The 18,975-nt window shown below is 37.6% G+C and overlaps 2 protein-coding genes across 10 annotated transcripts in view; one reads left to right on the top strand and one right to left on the bottom strand.

Moving 5' to 3' along the window:
* Nucleotides 1-18,975, bottom strand: part of LOC127837573 (high affinity copper uptake protein 1-like) — a 142,231-nt gene that overhangs the window by 98,510 nt on the left and 24,746 nt on the right. The gene's annotated exons all lie outside the window — the stretch shown is intronic.
* Nucleotides 1-18,975, top strand: part of LOC127837565 (outer dense fiber protein 2-like) — a 205,198-nt gene that overhangs the window by 183,213 nt on the left and 3,010 nt on the right. The window contains exons 18-19 of one of the 5 annotated variants that reach the window (XM_052364765.1): nucleotides 13,746-13,827; nucleotides 16,715-16,828. The exons of 3 other annotated variants lie outside the window; for them this stretch is intronic. In XM_052364765.1, the coding sequence (XP_052220725.1) occupies nucleotides 13,746-13,827; nucleotides 16,715-16,828 (196 nt within the window). The remainder of the gene's footprint in view (nucleotides 1-13,745; nucleotides 13,828-16,714; nucleotides 16,829-18,975) is intronic. One more of the 5 variants, XM_052364764.1, reaches the window with a different exon arrangement.

Here is an 18,975-nt window from a genome sequence, read left to right as displayed (position 1 = left end):
CATTTGTAGTCCCTTAGAATGTTAAATTTCAACTTACTTATTAGATTCAAGTTATAAAGGCTTCATTTCCAACTCTTAGATACTGAAGAGCAACTATCAGCATTAAACCTGACCAGTTACTTGAAGGCTGTTCTTTTTTTATTCTGTTTGAACATAGGGATTTTCACTTTGCTTCTGAGTGGGAAAGGGTTAAATGGGGTTTGTGTGACTGCAATACTAGCCTTTCATTGGCTATGTTTTCTAAAGGGTTATGATGTTTAACAGCTTGTAAAAGAAGACAAATCCAATTATTATGCATATAAACTGGTCAAATTTTTACCGGTTTCAGTTACTCTTGCATAAAAAATAATAATAACACAGCTTAGGTGCAATGTTGTCAAGAATAATGGAAGATATACCTGTTTCATAATTTGAAGAAAAGTGTATGTCAGGGTTAGTCTTTCATAGCAAGTGTATTTCAGGGGTTGTCTTTCATAGCAATTGTATGTCAGGGGTTGTCTTTCATAGCAAGTGTATGTCAGGAGTTGTCTTTCATAGCAAGTGTATATCAGGGGTTGTCTTTTATAGCAAGTGTATGTCAGGGGTTGTCTTTCATAGCAATTGTATGTCAGGGATTGTCTTTCATAGCAATGGCATGTCAGGGGTTGTCTTTCATAGCAAGTGTATTTCAGGGGTTAGTCTTTCATAGCAAATGTATGTCAGGGGTTGTCTTTCATAGCAAGTGTATAACAGGGGTTGTCTTTCATAGCAAGTGTATGTCAGGGGTTAGTCTTTCATAGCAAGTGTATGTCAGGGTTAGTCTTTCATAGCAAGTGTATATCAGGGATTGTCTTTCATAGCAAGTGTATATCAGGGGTTGTCTTTCATAGCATGTGTATGTCAGGGGTTAGTCTTTCATAGCAAGTGTATGTTAGGGGTTATTCTTTCATAGCAAATGTATGTCAGGGGTTGTCTTTCATAGCAGGTGTATAACAGGGGTTGTCTTTCATAGCAAGTGTATGTCAGGGGTTATTCTTTCATAGCAAGTGTATGTCAGGGTTAGTCTTTCATAGTAAGTGTATATGAGGGATTGTCTTTCATAGCAAGTGTATATCAGGGATTGTCTTTCATTGCATGTGTATGTCAGGGGTTAGTCTTTCATAGCAAGTGTATGTTAGGGGTTAGTCTTTCATAGCAAATGTATGTCAGGGGTTGTCTTTCATAGTAAGTGTATAACAGGGGTTGTCTTTCATAGCAAGTGTATGTCAGGGGTAAGTCTTTCATAGCAAGTGTATGTCAGGGTAAGTCTTTCATAGCAAGTGTATATCAGGGATTGTCTTTCATAGCAAGCGTATGTCAGAGGTTGTCTTTTATAGCAAGTGTATGTCAGGGGTTGTCTTTCATAGCAATTGTATGTCAGGGATTGTCTTTCATAGCAATGGTATGTCAGGGGTTGTCTTTCATAGCAAGTGTATTTCAGGGGTTAGCCTTTCATAGCAAATGTATGTCAGGGGTTGTCTTTCATAGCAAGGGTATAAAGGGGTTGTCTTTCATAGCAAGTGTATGTCAGGGGTTAGTCTTTCATAGCAAGTGTATGTCAGGGTTAGTCTTTCATAGCAAGTGTATATCAGGGATTGTCTTTCATACCAAGTGTATATCAGGGGTTGTCTTTCATAGCATGTGTATGTCAGGGGTTAGTCTTTCATAGCAAGTGTATGTCAGGGGTTAGTCTTTCATAGCAAATGTATGTCAGGGGTTGTCTTTCATAGCAAGTGTATATCAGGGATTGTCTTTCATAGTAAGTGTATGTCAGTGGTTGTCTTTCATGGCAAGTGAATGTCAGGAGTTGTCTTTCATAGCAAGTGTATGTCAGGGGTTGTCTTTCATAGCAAGTGTATGTTATGGTTAGTCTTTCATGGCAAGTGTATGTTAGGGGTTGTCTTCCATATCAAGTATATTTCAGGGGTTGTCTTTCATAGCAAGTGCAAGTCAGGGGTTGTCTTTTATGGCATCAGGGTTAGTCTTTCATAGCAAGTGTATATCAGGGGTTGTCTTTCATAGCATGTGTATGTCAGGGGTTAGTCTTTCATAGCAAGTGTATGTCAGGGGTTAGTCTTTCATAGCAAATGTATGTCAGGGGTTGTCTTTCATAGCAAGTGTATATCAGGGATTGTCTTTCATAGCAAGTGTATGTCAGGGGTTGTCTTTCATGGCTAGTGAATGTCAGGAGTTGTCTTTCATAGCAAGTGTATGCCAGGGGTTGTCTTTCATAGCAAGTGTATGTCAGGGTTAGTCTTTCATGGCAAGTGCATATCAGGGGTTGTCTTCCATAGCAAGTATATTTCAGGGGTTGTCTTTCAAAGCAAGACAAGTCAGGGGTTGTCTTTCAAAGCAAGTGTATTTCAGGGGTTGTCTTTCATAGTAAGTGTTTGTCAGGGTTAGTCTTTCATAGCAAGTGTATGTCAAGGTTAGTCTTTCATAACAAATGTTTATCAGGGGTTGTCTTTCATAGCAAGTGTATATCAGGGGTTGTCTTTCATGGCAAGTGATTGTCAGGAGTTGTCTGTAATAGCAAGTACATGTCAGGGGTTGTCTTTCATAGCAAGTGTATTTCAGGGGTTGTCTTTCATGGCAAGTGAATGTCAGGAGTTGTCTTTCATAGCAAGTGCATGTCAGCGGTTGTCTTTCATAGCAGGTGTATTTCAGGGGTTGTCTTTCATAGCAAGTGTATATCAGGAGTTGTCTTTCATAGCAAGTGTATATCAGGGGTTGTCTTTCATGGCAAGTGAATGTCAGGGTGAGTCTTTCATAGCAAGTGTATATCAGGGGTTAGTCTTTCATAACAAGTGTATATCAGGGGTTGTCTTTCATAGCAAGTGTATATAATGGGTTGTCTTTCATGGCATGTGTATGTCAGGGTTAGTCTTTCATAGCAAGTGTATATCAGGGGTTGTCTTTCATAGCAAGTGTATGTCAGGGGTTGTCTATCATAGCAAGTGTATATCCAGGGTTGTCTTTCATAGCAAGTGTATATCAGAATTAGTCTTTCATAGCAAGTGTATATCAGGGTTAGTCTTTCATAGCAATTGTATGTCAGGGGTTGTCTTTCATAGCAAGTGTATATCAGGGGTTGTCTTTCATAACAAGTGTTTGTCAGGTGTTAGTCTTTCATAGCAAGTGCATATCAGGGTAAGTCTTTCATGGCAAGTGTATATCGTGTTAGTCTTTCATGGCAAGTGTATATCAGGGGTTGTCTTTAATAGCAAGTGTATATCAGGGGTTGTCTTTCATAGCAAGTGTATATCAGGGTTAGTCTTTCATGGCAAGTGTATATCAGGGATTGTCTTTCATAGCAAGTGAATGTCAGGGGTGGTCTTTCATGGCATGTGTATATCAGGGGTGGTCTTTCATGGCAAGTAAGTGTCAGGAGTTGTCTTTCATAACAAGTGTATGTCAGGGGTTGTCTTTCATGGCAAGTGTATATCAGGGGTGGTCTTTCATAGCAAGTGTATATCAGGGGTTGTCTTTCATGGCAAGTAAGTGTCAGGAGTTGTCCTTCATAGGAAGTGTATGTCAGGGTTAGTCTTTCATAGCAAGTGTATGTCAGGGCTGGTCTTTCATAGCAAATGTATATCAGGGATTGTCTATCATAGCAAGTGACTGTCAGGGGTTGTCTTTCATAGCAAGTGTACGTCAGGGTGAGTCTTTCATAGCAAGTGTATATCAGGGGTTGTCTTTCAATGCATGTGTATGTCAGGGGTTGCCTTTCATAGCAAGTGTATGTCAGGGTTAGTCTTTAATAGCAAGTGCATGTCAGGGGTTGTCTTTCATGGCAAGTGTATCTCAGGGGTTGTTTTTATAGCAAGTGTATGTCAGGGGTTGTCTTTCATGGCAAGTAAGTGTCAGTTGTCTTTCATAGCAAGTGTATATCAGGGTTAGTCTTTCATAGCAAGTGTATGTCAGGGGTTGTCTTTCATAGCAAGTGTATGTCAGGGTGAGTCTTTTATAGCAAGTGTATGTCAGGGTGAGTCTTTCATAGCAAGTGTATGTCATGGGTTTTCTATTATGGCAAGTGTATGTCAGGGGTTGTCTTTCATAGCAAGTGTATGTCAGGGGTTGTCTTTCATAGCAAGTGTATGTCAGGGGTTGTTTTTCATAGCAAGTGTATTTCAGGGTTAGTATTTCATAGCAAATGTATGTCAGGGGTTGTCCTTCATAGCAAGTGTATGTCAGGGGTTGTCTTTCATGGCATGTGTATGTCAGGGTTAGTCTTTCATAACAAGTGTATGTCAGGGGTTGTCTTTCATCGCAATTGTATGTCAGGGTGTGTCTATCATAGCAAGTGTATGTCAGAGTCTGTCTTTAATGGCAAGTGCATGTCAGGGGTTGTCTTTCATAGCAAGTGTATGTCAGGGGTTGTCTTTCATAGCAAGTGTATGTCAGGGGTTGTCTTTTATAGCAAGTGTATACCATTAGTTATCTTTCATGGCATGTGTATGCCATGAGTTTTATGGCAAGTGTATGTAAGGAGTTGTCTTTCATGACCAGTAAAGAAACTATTAGGAAATATCTTTCATGGCTAGTGTATGAAAGGAGTTATTTTTCATTACCAGTTAATATTATGAAATATCTTTCATGGCCAGTGTATGAAAGGTGTTATCTTTCAAAGCACATGTTTGTCAGGATTTATCAGAAGTTGACTTTTATTTTATGAAAAGGTCACGAGGTGTCATTCATTAGATGGTACGATGTCAGAAATAAGCTTTACATGGGCATCCCTTTAAATTAGATTTCAATTAACGTATCAAGCCTTTCCCACGCAGAAACAAAATGAAAATGGTTATATGCAACCAGAACAGCCAGGGACTTACTTCCAGTCTGTTGAGGTCGTATATTGTTTGGTACTCATCAGTATCTTAGGGATGCAAATAAAGCTTTTGAAACTTGGATCTAGTAAGAAATGTCTACAATCAAATTTTATAAGGGAAGACGAATGTGAAATCTGCATAAGCTTATCAGGGAGGACACTGTCCAATTAAACTTGATTGTTGGTTACAAAAGACTTCCTATGAATGGAAAATACTGTTAAAGTGAAAGTGTTGTATTTAACTCGTTCAGTGCTGGAACCGAATTTTGAAGGCCTTTGAAAACAGTTTGGATCCAGATGAGACGCCACAAAACGTGGCGTCTCATCAGGATCCAAACTGTTTGCTGTTCTGATAGTATTCTTTGAAAAAAATCAAAGAAAATGCTAATTTTAGAAATTCAGCAGAGGACATTTTAGCAGACGACAAATTTCCCAGCATGCAAAGGGTTAATTTGCCTGTTCAGACTACACAGGGTAATCTGGAACAACAATGTACGCACAAGCACATGGTTAGCAGAGTTAATGAAGCCTGTGTATTGCAGACGCATGGAAGAGTTAGAGAGTCTGCTGGAGCGTGTCGACCACAACTCGAAGGCACAGATTGAGGAGCTCACAGCCAAGCTTCATAACCGCAACTCCGAGGTGTCCGGACTCAGTCTTGAGAACGAGAGACTTAAGGTTACAATTACATCAAGTATACCCTACTAACACGTTACCTTTGTAACAGCATATAAATCTGAAGATCTTATTTCTCTATATGTCAAAAACAAGATTTCCCAAATGACTGGCTGCAATTCCCAATTGAAGGTAAAAAAAAAATGGGGGTAAATAAAATGCAAAGTTTATTTTCTTATGCAGCTCTATGGGTTGAACCTCAGTAAATATAATAAAACTGAAAAAAGAGATGGCATTTACTGAGATGAATTTTGGGGTCAAATTGCATGATTTGAAAGAAATTCTCTTTGTGGAAGGTACCTTTATTAAGCCCCTAATAAAGAAAGAAAACATGATCAGGTAGTTGGTATCTTGTAAGGTGAAAAACAAACAGGAAACTTGAAGTTTAGACAGGAAACAGAAAAATTGATTAAAGTTACCAACACATCAAAAAATGATGCTGGAGGCTATTTTATTAGGAAACAAGAGCTGTATTTGTGAAACACAATACCCCCATACTGAGCTTTGAAGCCGCACGGCTTTATAACTTTTTAAACAAATAAGTATTTGTTCAGTAAAGTGCAACCGCGCGTTTGTAATATGAAGTCCCCACACTGATCCAGCATTTTTCTTACTGTTCAAACGCGCGGTTGCACTTTACTGAAAAAATACTTATTTGTTTAAAAATATCATGATACCTATAGAAAACTCTTACGAATGAGCGGACTCTCCACTTTATCCCATTAAAATTGGTGAAATATTTTAAAAGAGATCCTTACAAATGTTAACTGGGTCGCGCTTTATTCTCTAAACACAGATTCGAAAAAGTCACGTGGTATAGGCACTGTGTTAAAAGAAATAATTCACTGTTTCAAACTGTGAAATGATGAAATGATTCCAGCTAAATTCTCCACTTAAACTCTTTTACAATGTAAATAAACTGTGAAAGAAGCATACAATAAAATGTGTTGGCTTCCGTGGAATATTGATTTTAATTCATGAGTGATCATAGAAAGTAATATTTTCAGAAGTGGAAAGCGCCCAAATCCAACAAATCCTCTTTATAATGAAGAAATTCTCAAGACTGTGACCTCATACAGAAGTATCAATATAATGTTGTCAAAATTTGCAGGCAAACTTTTAGACAAATGGACATTGGTCTTTTCTTTTTTTTCTGTGTCAGATGAGGTTTTCATTTGCAGCTAATACTGTTTTACAGAGTAAACAGATAGTGGAAACAAATCTTCAGGTACTGCATGCATGTATATCTGTCACACGGTCTGTCTGAGAACTGATTATAAGCCTTGCTCTGGAAAAAAGGGGCTTAATGCATGTGCATAAAAAGTCATCCCAGATAACCTGAGGCAGTCTGCAAAAAGTTAATCAGGGACAACACTTTCTTTCTAAACTGGGTTTTTTCGCTAAAAAGAGACTTCCTCTTAACCGAAAAAAAACATAAAAACAGAAAGTTTTGTCCCTGATAAGCTGTCGCAGACTGCGCAGGCTAATTAGGGACAACTGTTAACGCGCAGGCATTAAGCCCCATTTTGCCAGAGCCAGGATCAAATGTAAATGTTGTCAGTGGACATATGATTCCAGGGACTTGGCTGGAGCATGGTTATTCATTATCACTCCTTGAACAGTTGCTTGAATACAGTATTTGACATATTGGCATCTAATTTACTTGCAAACTTTGCATGAAGATGTGGCTGTTTACATGACAATTAATCACAACTCATTTTTGCATGTTTTAATGTTAAATTTGTGAACATGTTCTACACGTCATTTATTTATTTTAATTGTTTTAAATTTATTTCCTCACATTTAATTCACATAACATTAGGTACTTGTGTTTTCTCATAGTCATCTGTAACAACGATCGAGACCAAGTTTGCGCAGGCTGATGAGGAGCTCATGCAACTGAGGTCCAACCTCAAACACTATGAGAATCTTGTAGATGAGTACAAGTCACAGGTGAGTTGTGGTCCCTGCTTGGCTGGTCCCAAAAGTCTCCCTTGTTTTACCTTTTTTCTTGTGTTTTTTTTATATACATATTTGAATACCCGGTACCTTATATACAAAAATAACAATCTCTTGTATTGTTTGTGTAAGACAATATAACAAGCTTCAATTTACACTTTGTTGTGTCATAGTTTTAATGATGACACTTTTTATTTTTAAAATATTTTGTCTTTACATGAGTTTAAATTTGTATTAAATTAATATTTTTAAAACTGTGTCCAACAGTTTGCCTTTTTAGCTTTCTAATTTTTTTTACCTGTTTTGTCCTGATTCCTATTGTTAAATAATGTTGCAACAATTTTGTATAATTAGCATCCTTAAATTAGCTTGAGTGTGTCAGCACATGCCTGTGGTGTTAGTGTAGCTTTTTGGCTTTTGGTGTTCTTTTTTGTCTCACATTTTGCACTTTATATTGTTTATTTTTGTTCCATTTTAGCCTGTAGTAAATATTTTGTAATTAAATTGTGCTGGTTGCTTACCTAAACTTATGCCCTTTCAAGCAACAATATATTTTAAATTTAATTAATATTTCACATAACAAACCCATAATAACAGTTATGTTGCTGTACTTTGGTTTTCATCACTCAGAGACCTAAAACTTAACCGATTAAACACAATGTTGACAGGCTGCTATAAATGGCAGAGACAATATGCATCGACTAACAAATTAAAGAAAAAAAACTGACATGGTCGAATAAGATTTAAGATATCAGTTATAGTGAGATTATCAGCACAAACAAATCATATATTCTTCACAGGAAACACCAAGAAATGTCTATAAAAAATGGCATTAATATTTAATCATCAACCTTTAAATATCAAACTGAAGATGGTGTAGTATTGGTATTATACATGCATGTATAGTTATACAATAATTACAGACAGTTTAGAAGTACATTATACCCAAGATCTGCTGTTGTAGCCTTTGCTAGCATTCAAAGTATTTGTTGCAAGCCATTGTGGGATGGATTCTCTAATTGGTAAGGATCTGTCCATGAAATAGCGGTGTAATCCACATTCTTTCAATGTACTGAAATAGTTTTCTTTTTGGTAGGGGTTCTGGTATATAAAAACAATTAGCTTGGGTCTTTTTTGGTAGGGGCTCGTTTGTATTGAAACAATTAGGTTCAAGACAACAGGGTTTTTCTTTTTGGGTAAGGGTATTTACATATATATATTGAAATGTTGGTGTTATCTTTTTGAGTAGCGGTTCTTTTTATGCCTCCGGATCAAATGATCGGGGATATATTGTTTTTGGCCTGTCTGTCTGTCATTGTATGTGTGTGTCTTTCCAAATATTTCACCTTGGTGGTAACTTTTGCAATATTGAAGATAGCAACTTGATATTTGGCATGCATGTGTATCTAATGGAGCTGCACATTTTGACTTGTGAAAGGTCATCCTTCAAGGTCAAAGGTCAAATATATTGCTTCAAAGCGGCGCAGTTGGGGGCATTGTGTTTCACAAACACAGCTCTTGTTTATAGAAACATTTAGCCTCACTTTCTTTGGGTTTAACTTAAGCACTAAGGCTTCAATATCATTTGGTCAAACTTAAGCACAAGGGTCTCAATTTCATTGGTTTTAACTTGAGCACTAGAGCCTTAATATTATTGGTTTAAACTCAAATGCCAGGAACTCAATTTCATTGGTTTTACTTAATCACTATGGCCTGAATATCATTGGGTTAACCTAAATCGTAAGGGCCTAAATTTGATTGGGTAAAACTGAAGCACAAGGGTCTCAATTAAAGTGGGTTAAACTGAAGTGCCTAAATGTAAATAAGTTCAACTGAACCACCAGGGTCTGTATGTAAATGGGTAAAACTTAAGCTCTAGGGCCTATAGGTCAGCACTAGGCTTACTTCTCGCCACAGATGAACCGCTCACGTCGTGACGTTGAAGACACGGAGGCGGAGTTACTGGAAACACGCGAAGACAACAAGCGCTTAAAAGAGGACAGCCATGCCGAGTTAGAAAAGGCAAGCCACTCTGTCAGTTTTGTACAGTGTTGTAACGACCAGGTTTAGGTCCCTTTAATAAGTTTAGGTATTTGAATGTTCAGGAATGGGATTGCCTTTCTTGTGTCTTTATTTTTGTTGGTTTGTGTTTATTTTTTTGTCAGATTTGATGATGAAGTATTAGAATGTTGATTTTGATATAACTCAAAATAATGTTTTCTAAACATTACTGTATCTGACCTGCTTAAAAAAAATCAATGATTGGCTGAATCTGATGAAAGTTTTTTTTTTGCTTTAAATCTGAAATTTTATCGCTTTTATAAAACAAAAATAGTCCAATAATGGTCAAAAAAATAACTCAACACTTTTAAGATTCAACAACAAATACTTTACTCCAAATTAAATTTAAGTATATATTTTTCAAACAATTAAATTGCTTTAAAAAAAGGTAGATAAATGTGTAACGTTATGACAACATAAAGCATTTAACCCGTCTTGAGCCACAATTGTTGTTACATTTTTCGTCAATGAGGACATTCATAGCAAGCATGACCTGTAATAGGGAGCTTCTTTTTAGAGCGAAACTATCGGCTTTTCTTTGTACTGTTATGCATGATGTTATATAGTGTCACAGTTTTTATAAACCAGACCACCTTCGTAGATATAGAACAGAATCATGTTATAAGTATAACCCTGCGATCGCTTCAATACGATATAGTAAATTTTACAATATTGTAACTCAGTTAGTTGCGTTTGAATTTATGATTTTCATAAACCATTTCAATAAGCCCTCGCAACACACTTTCAAGCATACTTTTTGCCAGATCATAAAGCATGTTAACCCTTTTCATGCTGGGAAATTTGTCGTCTGCAAAAATGTCGTCTGCTGATTTTCTAAAATTAGCATTTTCTTCCATTTTTTTCAAAGAATATTATCAGAATAGCAAACAGTTTGGATCCTGATGAGATGCCACGTTCTGTGGCGTCTCATCTGGATCCAAACTGTTTTCAAAGGCCTTCAAAATTCGGTTCCCGCACTGAAAGGGTTAATGTAAAATGTCAGTTTACGGCATAAAATCTGCTTTTAACAACGTTTTAGCCACTTGGTTTTATTAATTTTTTGTTGTGATAACTTTTTCTTATCATGTAACATAACATTTTATAACTGCCCCTGTGAAAGTGGACTTAATCCTATTCTTTTCCATATGTAATAAACTAACACAAACTTTTGTAACAAAAAAGCTTTACAAAGCTTTTTTCTACCCCTACAAACGAAGTTTAGGGGGGTATATAGGAGTGAGCTTGTCTGTCTGTCGGTCCGTATGAAGTGTCCGCTCTCTATTTTAAGTTGTTTTCATCTGATCTTCACCAAACTTGGTCAGATGTTGTATCTAGATGACGTCTAGGTCAAGTTCAAATATGGGTCATGCAGTATCAAAAACTAGGTCATGGGGTCACGTTTTTAGATATTGAGCATGGTGTCCGCTCTCTAATTCAAGTAGTTTTCATCCGAGCTTCACCAAACTTGGTCAGAAGTTATATCTAGATGATGTCTAGGCCAAGTTTGAACATGGGTCAAAAACTAGGTCACAGGGTCACTTAGTGCGTTTTTAACATTGAGCATGGTGTCCGCTGTTTTTTGTGAAGACAACATGCAAAATATTCTGTGTCAATGCGGCATGTGAAGGTATTCGTCATGTCTGTGAAAAAGCTCTAGTTGGTGTTTTTCTTTACTTTTTTTCAGCCATGTTCCATTTAAAGAAGTTTTAACTAATATGGATTAAGCCAGTACTATTTAATTGATTTCACTTTAAGAAATACACAAAATTCACATATTTTTGCTTTAGGCAGACAGTAAAAACAAATAACTAATTTAGTTTTTTATATACAGGGTATTCTTTGTATTCTGGAAGTCCAGAATAGGCATAGGAATATAATATGTCCCATATTTCCAGTATATCATAAAGTCATTTTTTTGCAAGAAATAGCGAAAATATTTAATGGAAATCCAATAAAGGTAGGATGCTACAAAGCACAGCACAGCACCATCTCTGTGGTATCTGTAGGTTTTCCTGTGTTGTTGTTGTTGTTGCAATTGTTGTGGTAGCTTGTCTGGTCTCATGTAAGGTGTGGTTTTACAGTATGAGACGCCCTCTGGCAAAACAGGTCTTAATGCATGTACGCAAAGTGTCGTCCCAGATAAGCTTGTGCATTCCACTAAATATGGAATTTTCTGTTACAATAAATTATACATTTCTAATTTCTAAAGAAAACTAGAGTTTCAGAGTGCAGACTGCACAGGCTAACATACTGCACAGGCTAATCTAGGACAACACTACACACGTGCATTAAGCCCAGTCATACCAGAAGGAGATTCATATAAGCAATCTTTTTCTTCTCATCTTTTTCTTCTTCTTGTTCCTCCCCATGCAGCAAGCCTCATTTGTTGGCTTTCTTTTCATCAGGATTTGAATGTTTTTATTTGAAATGTTTTCAGGATGGCCAATGACTTTAGAAAAAGGCTTTATTTTTTTTATTACAAATAAGTGATTTTGACCAATTTAAAATGTAAAATATTTCAAATACCTTAGTCAAACTCATTGTTTGTGTTGTACATGTATGATACACAAAACTATGTAGCTATTTTGTTAAATCTTTGCAGGAACATAATTTTATGTGAACAAATTACTTGAACTTTGAACATGGCATAATTAGGTTACTTTGCGTTATATATGTTGTGATAAATGCTGCAAGACACAGAACAACCTGGTCTTAACCCTTTGCATTATGGGAAATTTTTTGTCTGCTAAAAAGTTGTCTGCTGAATTTTTAAAATTAGCATTTTCTTCGATTTTTATGTCCCTGGTAGGGTGGCATATAGCACTTGAACTGTCTGTCAGTCAGTATGTCAGTCTGTCCGTCCGTCCGAAAAAAAAATTAACGTTGGCCATAACTTTTCCAATATTGAAGATAGCAACTTGATATGTGGCATGCAGGTGTATCTTATGAAGCTGCACATTGTTAGTGGTGCAAGTTCAAGGTCAAGGTCATCCTTCAAGGTCAAAAATCAAAAAACAAAATCAAGGGAAGAAATAAGCTTTAAAAGGGAGATAATTTCTAAACCTGCCAAATGATATATTGAAATTTTATATATAATAATATGAAACCATATAACTGAAGCATAATCAAAATGTCATTGTATGGTCAAGCCAAGCACACAATGATACTTTTGGGCATACAAGTATCTTAGGAACGTTAAGGTTACCTGTGAATCTACAGTCACAGTAGTGGCTAATAATTATTTGCTACTAAAAATAGAGATTTGTAGGTAAAATTTTGTCCCTGGTCAACCTGTGTCGACCTGTATTTTTACATGCACAATAAGGTCTGATCAGGGATAACACCGCCTTAACTTTATTTTGCTTACAAGAGACTTTACCTTAAAAGAAAACATACCAAAAAGGCTGAAAGTGTTGTCCCTTATTTGCTTTATGTTTTGTTGTTAACCCTTTCAGTGCGGGAATCGAATTTTAAAGGCCTTTGCAAACAGTTTGGATCCAGATGAGACGCCACAAAACGTGGCGTCTCATCAGGATCCAAACTGTTTGCTATTATGATAGTATTCTTTGAAAAAAAATCGAAGAAAATGCGAATTTTATAAATTCAGCAGACGACATTTAAGCAGACAACAAATTTCCCAGCATGCAAAGTGTTAATGCTGAAGCAATGATTTACAAAAAAAGACTTATATCTGCACTTCTGCTATGATGTAAACTCAAATGATGCACAGGTTGAATGCTGTTAGCTGCTCATCAGTATCTTAGGGTTTGAAATGAAGCCCGGAAAACTAGAATCTAGTTAGAAAGGTCTTATATTTAATTTGATTTACTTAGGGATTAAAATGGAAGAAAGTGTTTCCGTGATTTGGAGAATTTGATTCACTAAAGGACTTCACACATGTCAACATGCCTATATGAGGAGGAGAAGGTTAACCCTTTGCATGTTGGTAAATTTGTCGTCTGCTAAAATGTCTTCTGCTGAATTTCAAAAATTAGTATTTTCTTTGATTTTTTTTCAAAGAATAATATCAAAATAGCAAAAAGTTTTGATCCAGATGAAACACCACTTTCAGTGGCGTCTCATCTGGATCCAAACTGATTGCAAAGGCCGTCAAAATTTGGTTCCAGCACTGAAAGAGTTAACTTTTAAAATTTTTTTGAATGTTTTCTTCATGTGTGATCCATGCTGTATGTTTCTGCTGCAGGCGTCTCCAAGAGGCCGAGGATCAGAACCGGGAGCTCTTGACGACGGTTGCTAGGCGAGAGGAGGCTCTGCACCAGACCAATATATGTACACAGGGGCCATGGCTGTATAGACTTAAATACTGTCTTACTTTAAACGTGTTTATTGTACCCTACCGGTGAAACTGGATGGGGCCTATGGTTTGCGCTCTGTCTGTCCGTCACACTTTTCTGGATCCTGCGATAACTTTAAAAGTTCTTCATATTTTTTCATGAAACTTGAAACATGGATAGATGGTATTATGGAGATTATGCACGTCATTTCATTTTGTTCCTACGTCAAGAATTCTGGTTGCTATGGCAACAAATATAAATTAAAAAAATTGGCAATCTCTTGTTTTAGCTGGATTGCATAAACAAATCTAAGGCTTATTGAAATGCTCTCAAGTCTGTTTCTTGAGCAAAACCAGTACTTAGTGTCTTTGGGGGTGATCTAAAGAACACACAGTGGGGATCAAAACTTTGACCTCTTGGTTGCTAGGTGGACATCACAACCATTATGCCAGGGCGGCATTTTATCAATTTATATGCACAGTTACCATAGCTGCACTGATGTATATTGTCTTGATATTAGAGGACAATAATTTCAAATCTTAATTAGTGTCACATACCTAATATTCAATTCCATTTTTCGGCTGTTTTTCGGGAAAACCCAAGGTATTGTCATTGCCAGCTTGTCGTGTCGTCCGCCACCGGCGTCGTGCTTAAACCTTAACATTGGCTCACAAATCAAAGTGCTTCCACCTACAACTTTAAAACTTCATATGTAGCTGCACCTTGATGAGTTCTACACGCCACACCCATTTTTGGGTCACTAGGTCAAAGGTCAAGGTCACTTTGACCTCTTAAAAAACAAAAACATAAAACCTTTTCTTTTGACAAGCTTTCATTTATTCAAAACTGCACCTGCAGCCGAGCGTTGGCACCAGCTATGCGGTGCTCTTGTTATAGATCTTGTCATTTGTATTTTTTAGAGTTCATAATTTTCTTTGAAGTTTTGTTTTTAGCTCACCTGAGCACAACGTGCTCATGGGTTGTGCTCATGGTGAGCTATTGTGATCGCCTTTTGTCCGTCGTGCGTCGTCAACATTTACCTTGTTAACACTCTAGAGGCCACATTTATTGTCCAATCTTTATGAAATTTACTCAGAACATGTGTCTCAATAATATCTTGGACGAGATAGAAAATGGTTCCGGTTGATTGAAAAACATGGCCGCCAGGGGGCGTGGCAGTTTGCTATAGTAAAACCTTGTTAACACTCTAGAAGTCACATTTATTGTCCGATCTTCATGAAACTTTGTGAGAACATGTGTCCCAATAATATCTTGGACGAGTTCGAAAATGGTTCCGGTTGGTTGAAAAACATGGCCGCCAGGGGACGTGGCAGTTTTCCTTATATGGCTATAGTAAAACCTTGTTAACACTCTAGAAGTCATATTTTTAGTCCAATCTTCATGAAACTTGGTCAAAACATGTGTCCCAATAATATCTTGGACGAGTTCGAAAATGGTTCCAGTTGAATGAAAAACATGGCCATCATGGGGCGGGCAGTTTTCCTTATATGGCTTTACTGTATGGTAAAACCTTGTTAACTCTAGAAGTCACATTTGTGGTCCAATGCTCATGAAACTTGGTCAGAATATTTGAACTTATAATATCTGGGCTAAGTTCAAAAATGATTGAGATCAGTTAAAAAACATGGTTGCAAGGGGGCGTTGCATTTATCCTTAAATGGCTATTTACTACAAAACCTTGTTAACACTCTAGAAGTCACATTTATTAGCCAATCTTTATGAAACTTGATCTGAACATTTATTCTAACAATAGCTTGAGTGAGTTTGAAAATGGTTACGGTTTGTTGAAAAACATGGCCACCGGGGGGGGGCGTTGTCCTTATATGGCTTTAGTGAAAACTTGTTAACACTATATTAGCCACATTTATTGGCCAATCTTCATGAAACTTGGTCAGAAAATTTGTCCCAGTGAAATTTTGCCAGAGATTGAAGCTGGGTCATATGAGCTCAAAAACTAGGTCACAAGGTCAAATATAAAAAAACATGTTAAAGTCACTTTTTTGGTCCAAAATTATCTTCATAAATCAGCTTGCATTTTTTTCAGAATAGTCTAGTTCCTTTGGCTTTCAGATGAGCACCTTAGGGCCTGATGGCCCTCTTGTTTATTAAATATGGGATATTTTGATCACCCATCATAATCAACAGTTATCTTTTGTCCTTGAAGTGTGATGTTCATTTTGAAATGGAAAAAAATTAAATATAGATCTAGTGCTGCCATTTTGTGCTGTAAATTTATTTATCACTGAGCAAGCACCGGTACTTTTTCTCATATATTTTCATAAAACCATTTTCTCATATGTTATCCATTCTTTTTGGTAATCAAAGGACTTTTCAAATTTCAAATATTTGTACACAGAAGAGAATGTTGGTAAGGAATTCCAGATATGCAAACGTGGAAAAAAAAAATCTTATTTACAAAAACATAACAGTCAAATTGTTCAAATGTGTTAAGTGTACCATACATTACCTGTTTTGTAATGCCAAATGGACGAAAAAGTTTTCTACTAAAGTAAACTGGCAAATCAAACCTCAAATTGGCCGCCATTTTACTATTGCGCAATGGGTTCATAATATTAGCCTTGTTCTGAGAAAACTGGGCTTAATGCATGTGCGTACAGTGTCATCCCAGATTAGCCTGTGCGGTCCATACAGGCTAATCAGGGATGACACTTTCTGCCTAAAATTGATTTTCAGTAAGGTGGGACTTCCTTGAAACTAAAAATACCATAAAAGCGGAAAGTGTCGTTCCAGATTAGCCTGTGCGGACTGCACAGGCTAATCTGGGACGACACTTTACGCACATGAATTAAGCCCAGTTTTCTCAGAACATGACTTACGTGACTTATGTTGTATTCAGTTGCGGCTGGAGGAGAGGGAGAGAGAGAACGCCAGTCTGACCCGCCAGCTAGAGAACGCCCTCACAGACCTGAGGAGGCAGCAGGACAATGTCAGAGACAAACAGGCAGCTAAGGTACTCATTGACTGACTGAGACAAACAGGCAGCTAAGGTACTCATTGACTGACTGAGACAAACAGGCAGCTAAGAACCTCATTGACTGACTGAGACAAACAGGCAGCTAAGGTACTCATTGACTCACTGAGACAAACAGGCAGCTAAGGTACTCATTGACTGACTAAGACAAACAGGCAGCTAAGGTACTCATTGAATTACTGAGACAAACAGGCAGCTAAGGTACCCATTGACTGACTAAGACAAACAGGCAGCTAAGGTACTCATTGACTTACTGAGACAAACAGGCAGCTAAGGCACTCATTGACTGACTGAGACAAACAGGCAGCTAAGGTACTCATTGACTGACTGAGACAAACAGGCAGCTAAGGTACTCATTGACTGACCGAGACAAACAGGCAGCTAAGGTTCTCATTGACTGACTGAGACAAACAGGCAGCTAAGGTACTCATTGACTGACCGAGACAAACAGGCAGCTAAGGTAAGCTTTGACAGCTAAGGTACTCATTGACTGACCGAGACAAACAGGCAGCTAAGGTACTCATTGACTGACCGAGACAAACAGGCAGCTAAGGTTCTCATTGACTGACTGAGACAAACAGGCAACTAAGGTACTCATTGACTGACTGAGACAAACAGGCAGCTAAGGTTCTCATTGACTGACTGAGACAAACAAGCAGCTAAGGTACTCATTGACTGACCGAGACAAACAGGCAGCTAAGGTAAGCTTTGACAGCTAAGGTACTCATTGACTGACCGAGACAAACAGGCAGCTAAGGTAAGCTTTGACAGCTAAGGTACTCATTGACTGACCGAGACAAACAGGCAGCTAAGGCAAGCTTTGACAGCTAAGGTACTCATTGACTGACGGAGACAAACAGGCAGCTAAGGTAAGCTTTGACAGCTAAGGTACTCATTGACTGACCGAGACAAACAGGCAGCTAAGGTAAGCTTTGACAGCTAAGGTACTCATTGACTGACCGAGACTAACAGGCAGCTAAGGTAAGCTTTGACAGCTAAGGTACTCATTGACTGACTGAGACAAACAGGCAGCTAAGGTAAGCTTTGACAGCTAAGGTACTCATTGACTGACTGAGACAAACAGGCAGCTAAGGTAAGCTTTGACAGCTAAGGTACTCATTGACTGACTGAGACAAACAGGCAGCTAAGGTAAGCTTTGACAGCTTAGGTACTCATTGACTGACCGAGACAAACAGGCAGCTATGGTAAGCTTTGACAGCTAAGGTACTCATTGACTGACTGAGACAAACAGGCAGCTAAGGTAAGCTTTGACAGCTAAGGTACTCATTGACTGACTGAGACAAACAGGCAGCTAAGGTAAGCTTTGACAGCTAAGGTACTTATTGACTGACCGAGACAAACAGGCAGCTAATGTAAGCTTTGACAGCTAAGGTACTCATTGACTGACCGAGACAAACAGGCAGCTAAGGTAAGCTTTGACAGCTAAGGTACTCATTGACTTAGTCATAATTAGTCATCATATGAAGATAACATGACACATTTAGCTTGTAATATGCACTCTAGAAGATCAATGTAATATGCACTCTAGAAGATCAATTCCACAATTAAAAAATAGGCTCTTTTTGTGACAACAGTTATTTTTTAAGGTATATACATACTGTGCTAATTATTTACATTTTGTCAGGCACAAAACACTTATTTCAGTGTATCGTGACATATTACTGAGGTATCATTGTCCAATTAGCAAAATGCACAGGCTAATCAGGGACAACACATTACACTTTCAGCGAATTTGTTTAAAGGACTTTTCTTCTAAAGGCAAATTCAGTTAAGGCGGAAAGTTTTGTCTCTGATAAGCCTATGCGGACTGCGTAGGCTTATCTGGGATGTCACTACGCACATGCATTAACCCTTTCCCCCATAAGAAGCAAAGTGAAAATGGCTTTTGTAACCAGCATAAAACCAGAACAGCCTGTGAGTAAATCGCAGTCTGTTCAGGTTTTACGCTGTTTGCTGCTCATCAGTAAGTAATGATTGGAAATGAAGCCTTTAAGACTTGAATTTAGTAAGAAAGCTATCTAATTAAATGTTACTTTCTAAGGGACTACAAGTATGTCAAAATACTGATCTTAAGTGGTAAAAGATTAAGCCCCGTATTTCTAGAC

The sequence above is a fragment of the Dreissena polymorpha genome, chromosome 7 (assembly GCF_020536995.1).
Source record: "Dreissena polymorpha isolate Duluth1 chromosome 7, UMN_Dpol_1.0, whole genome shotgun sequence".
NCBI lineage: Eukaryota > Metazoa > Mollusca > Bivalvia > Myida > Dreissenidae > Dreissena > Dreissena polymorpha.
The sequence above is the reverse complement of the archived record's forward strand: the minus strand, read 5'-3'. Positions and strand labels throughout refer to the sequence as shown.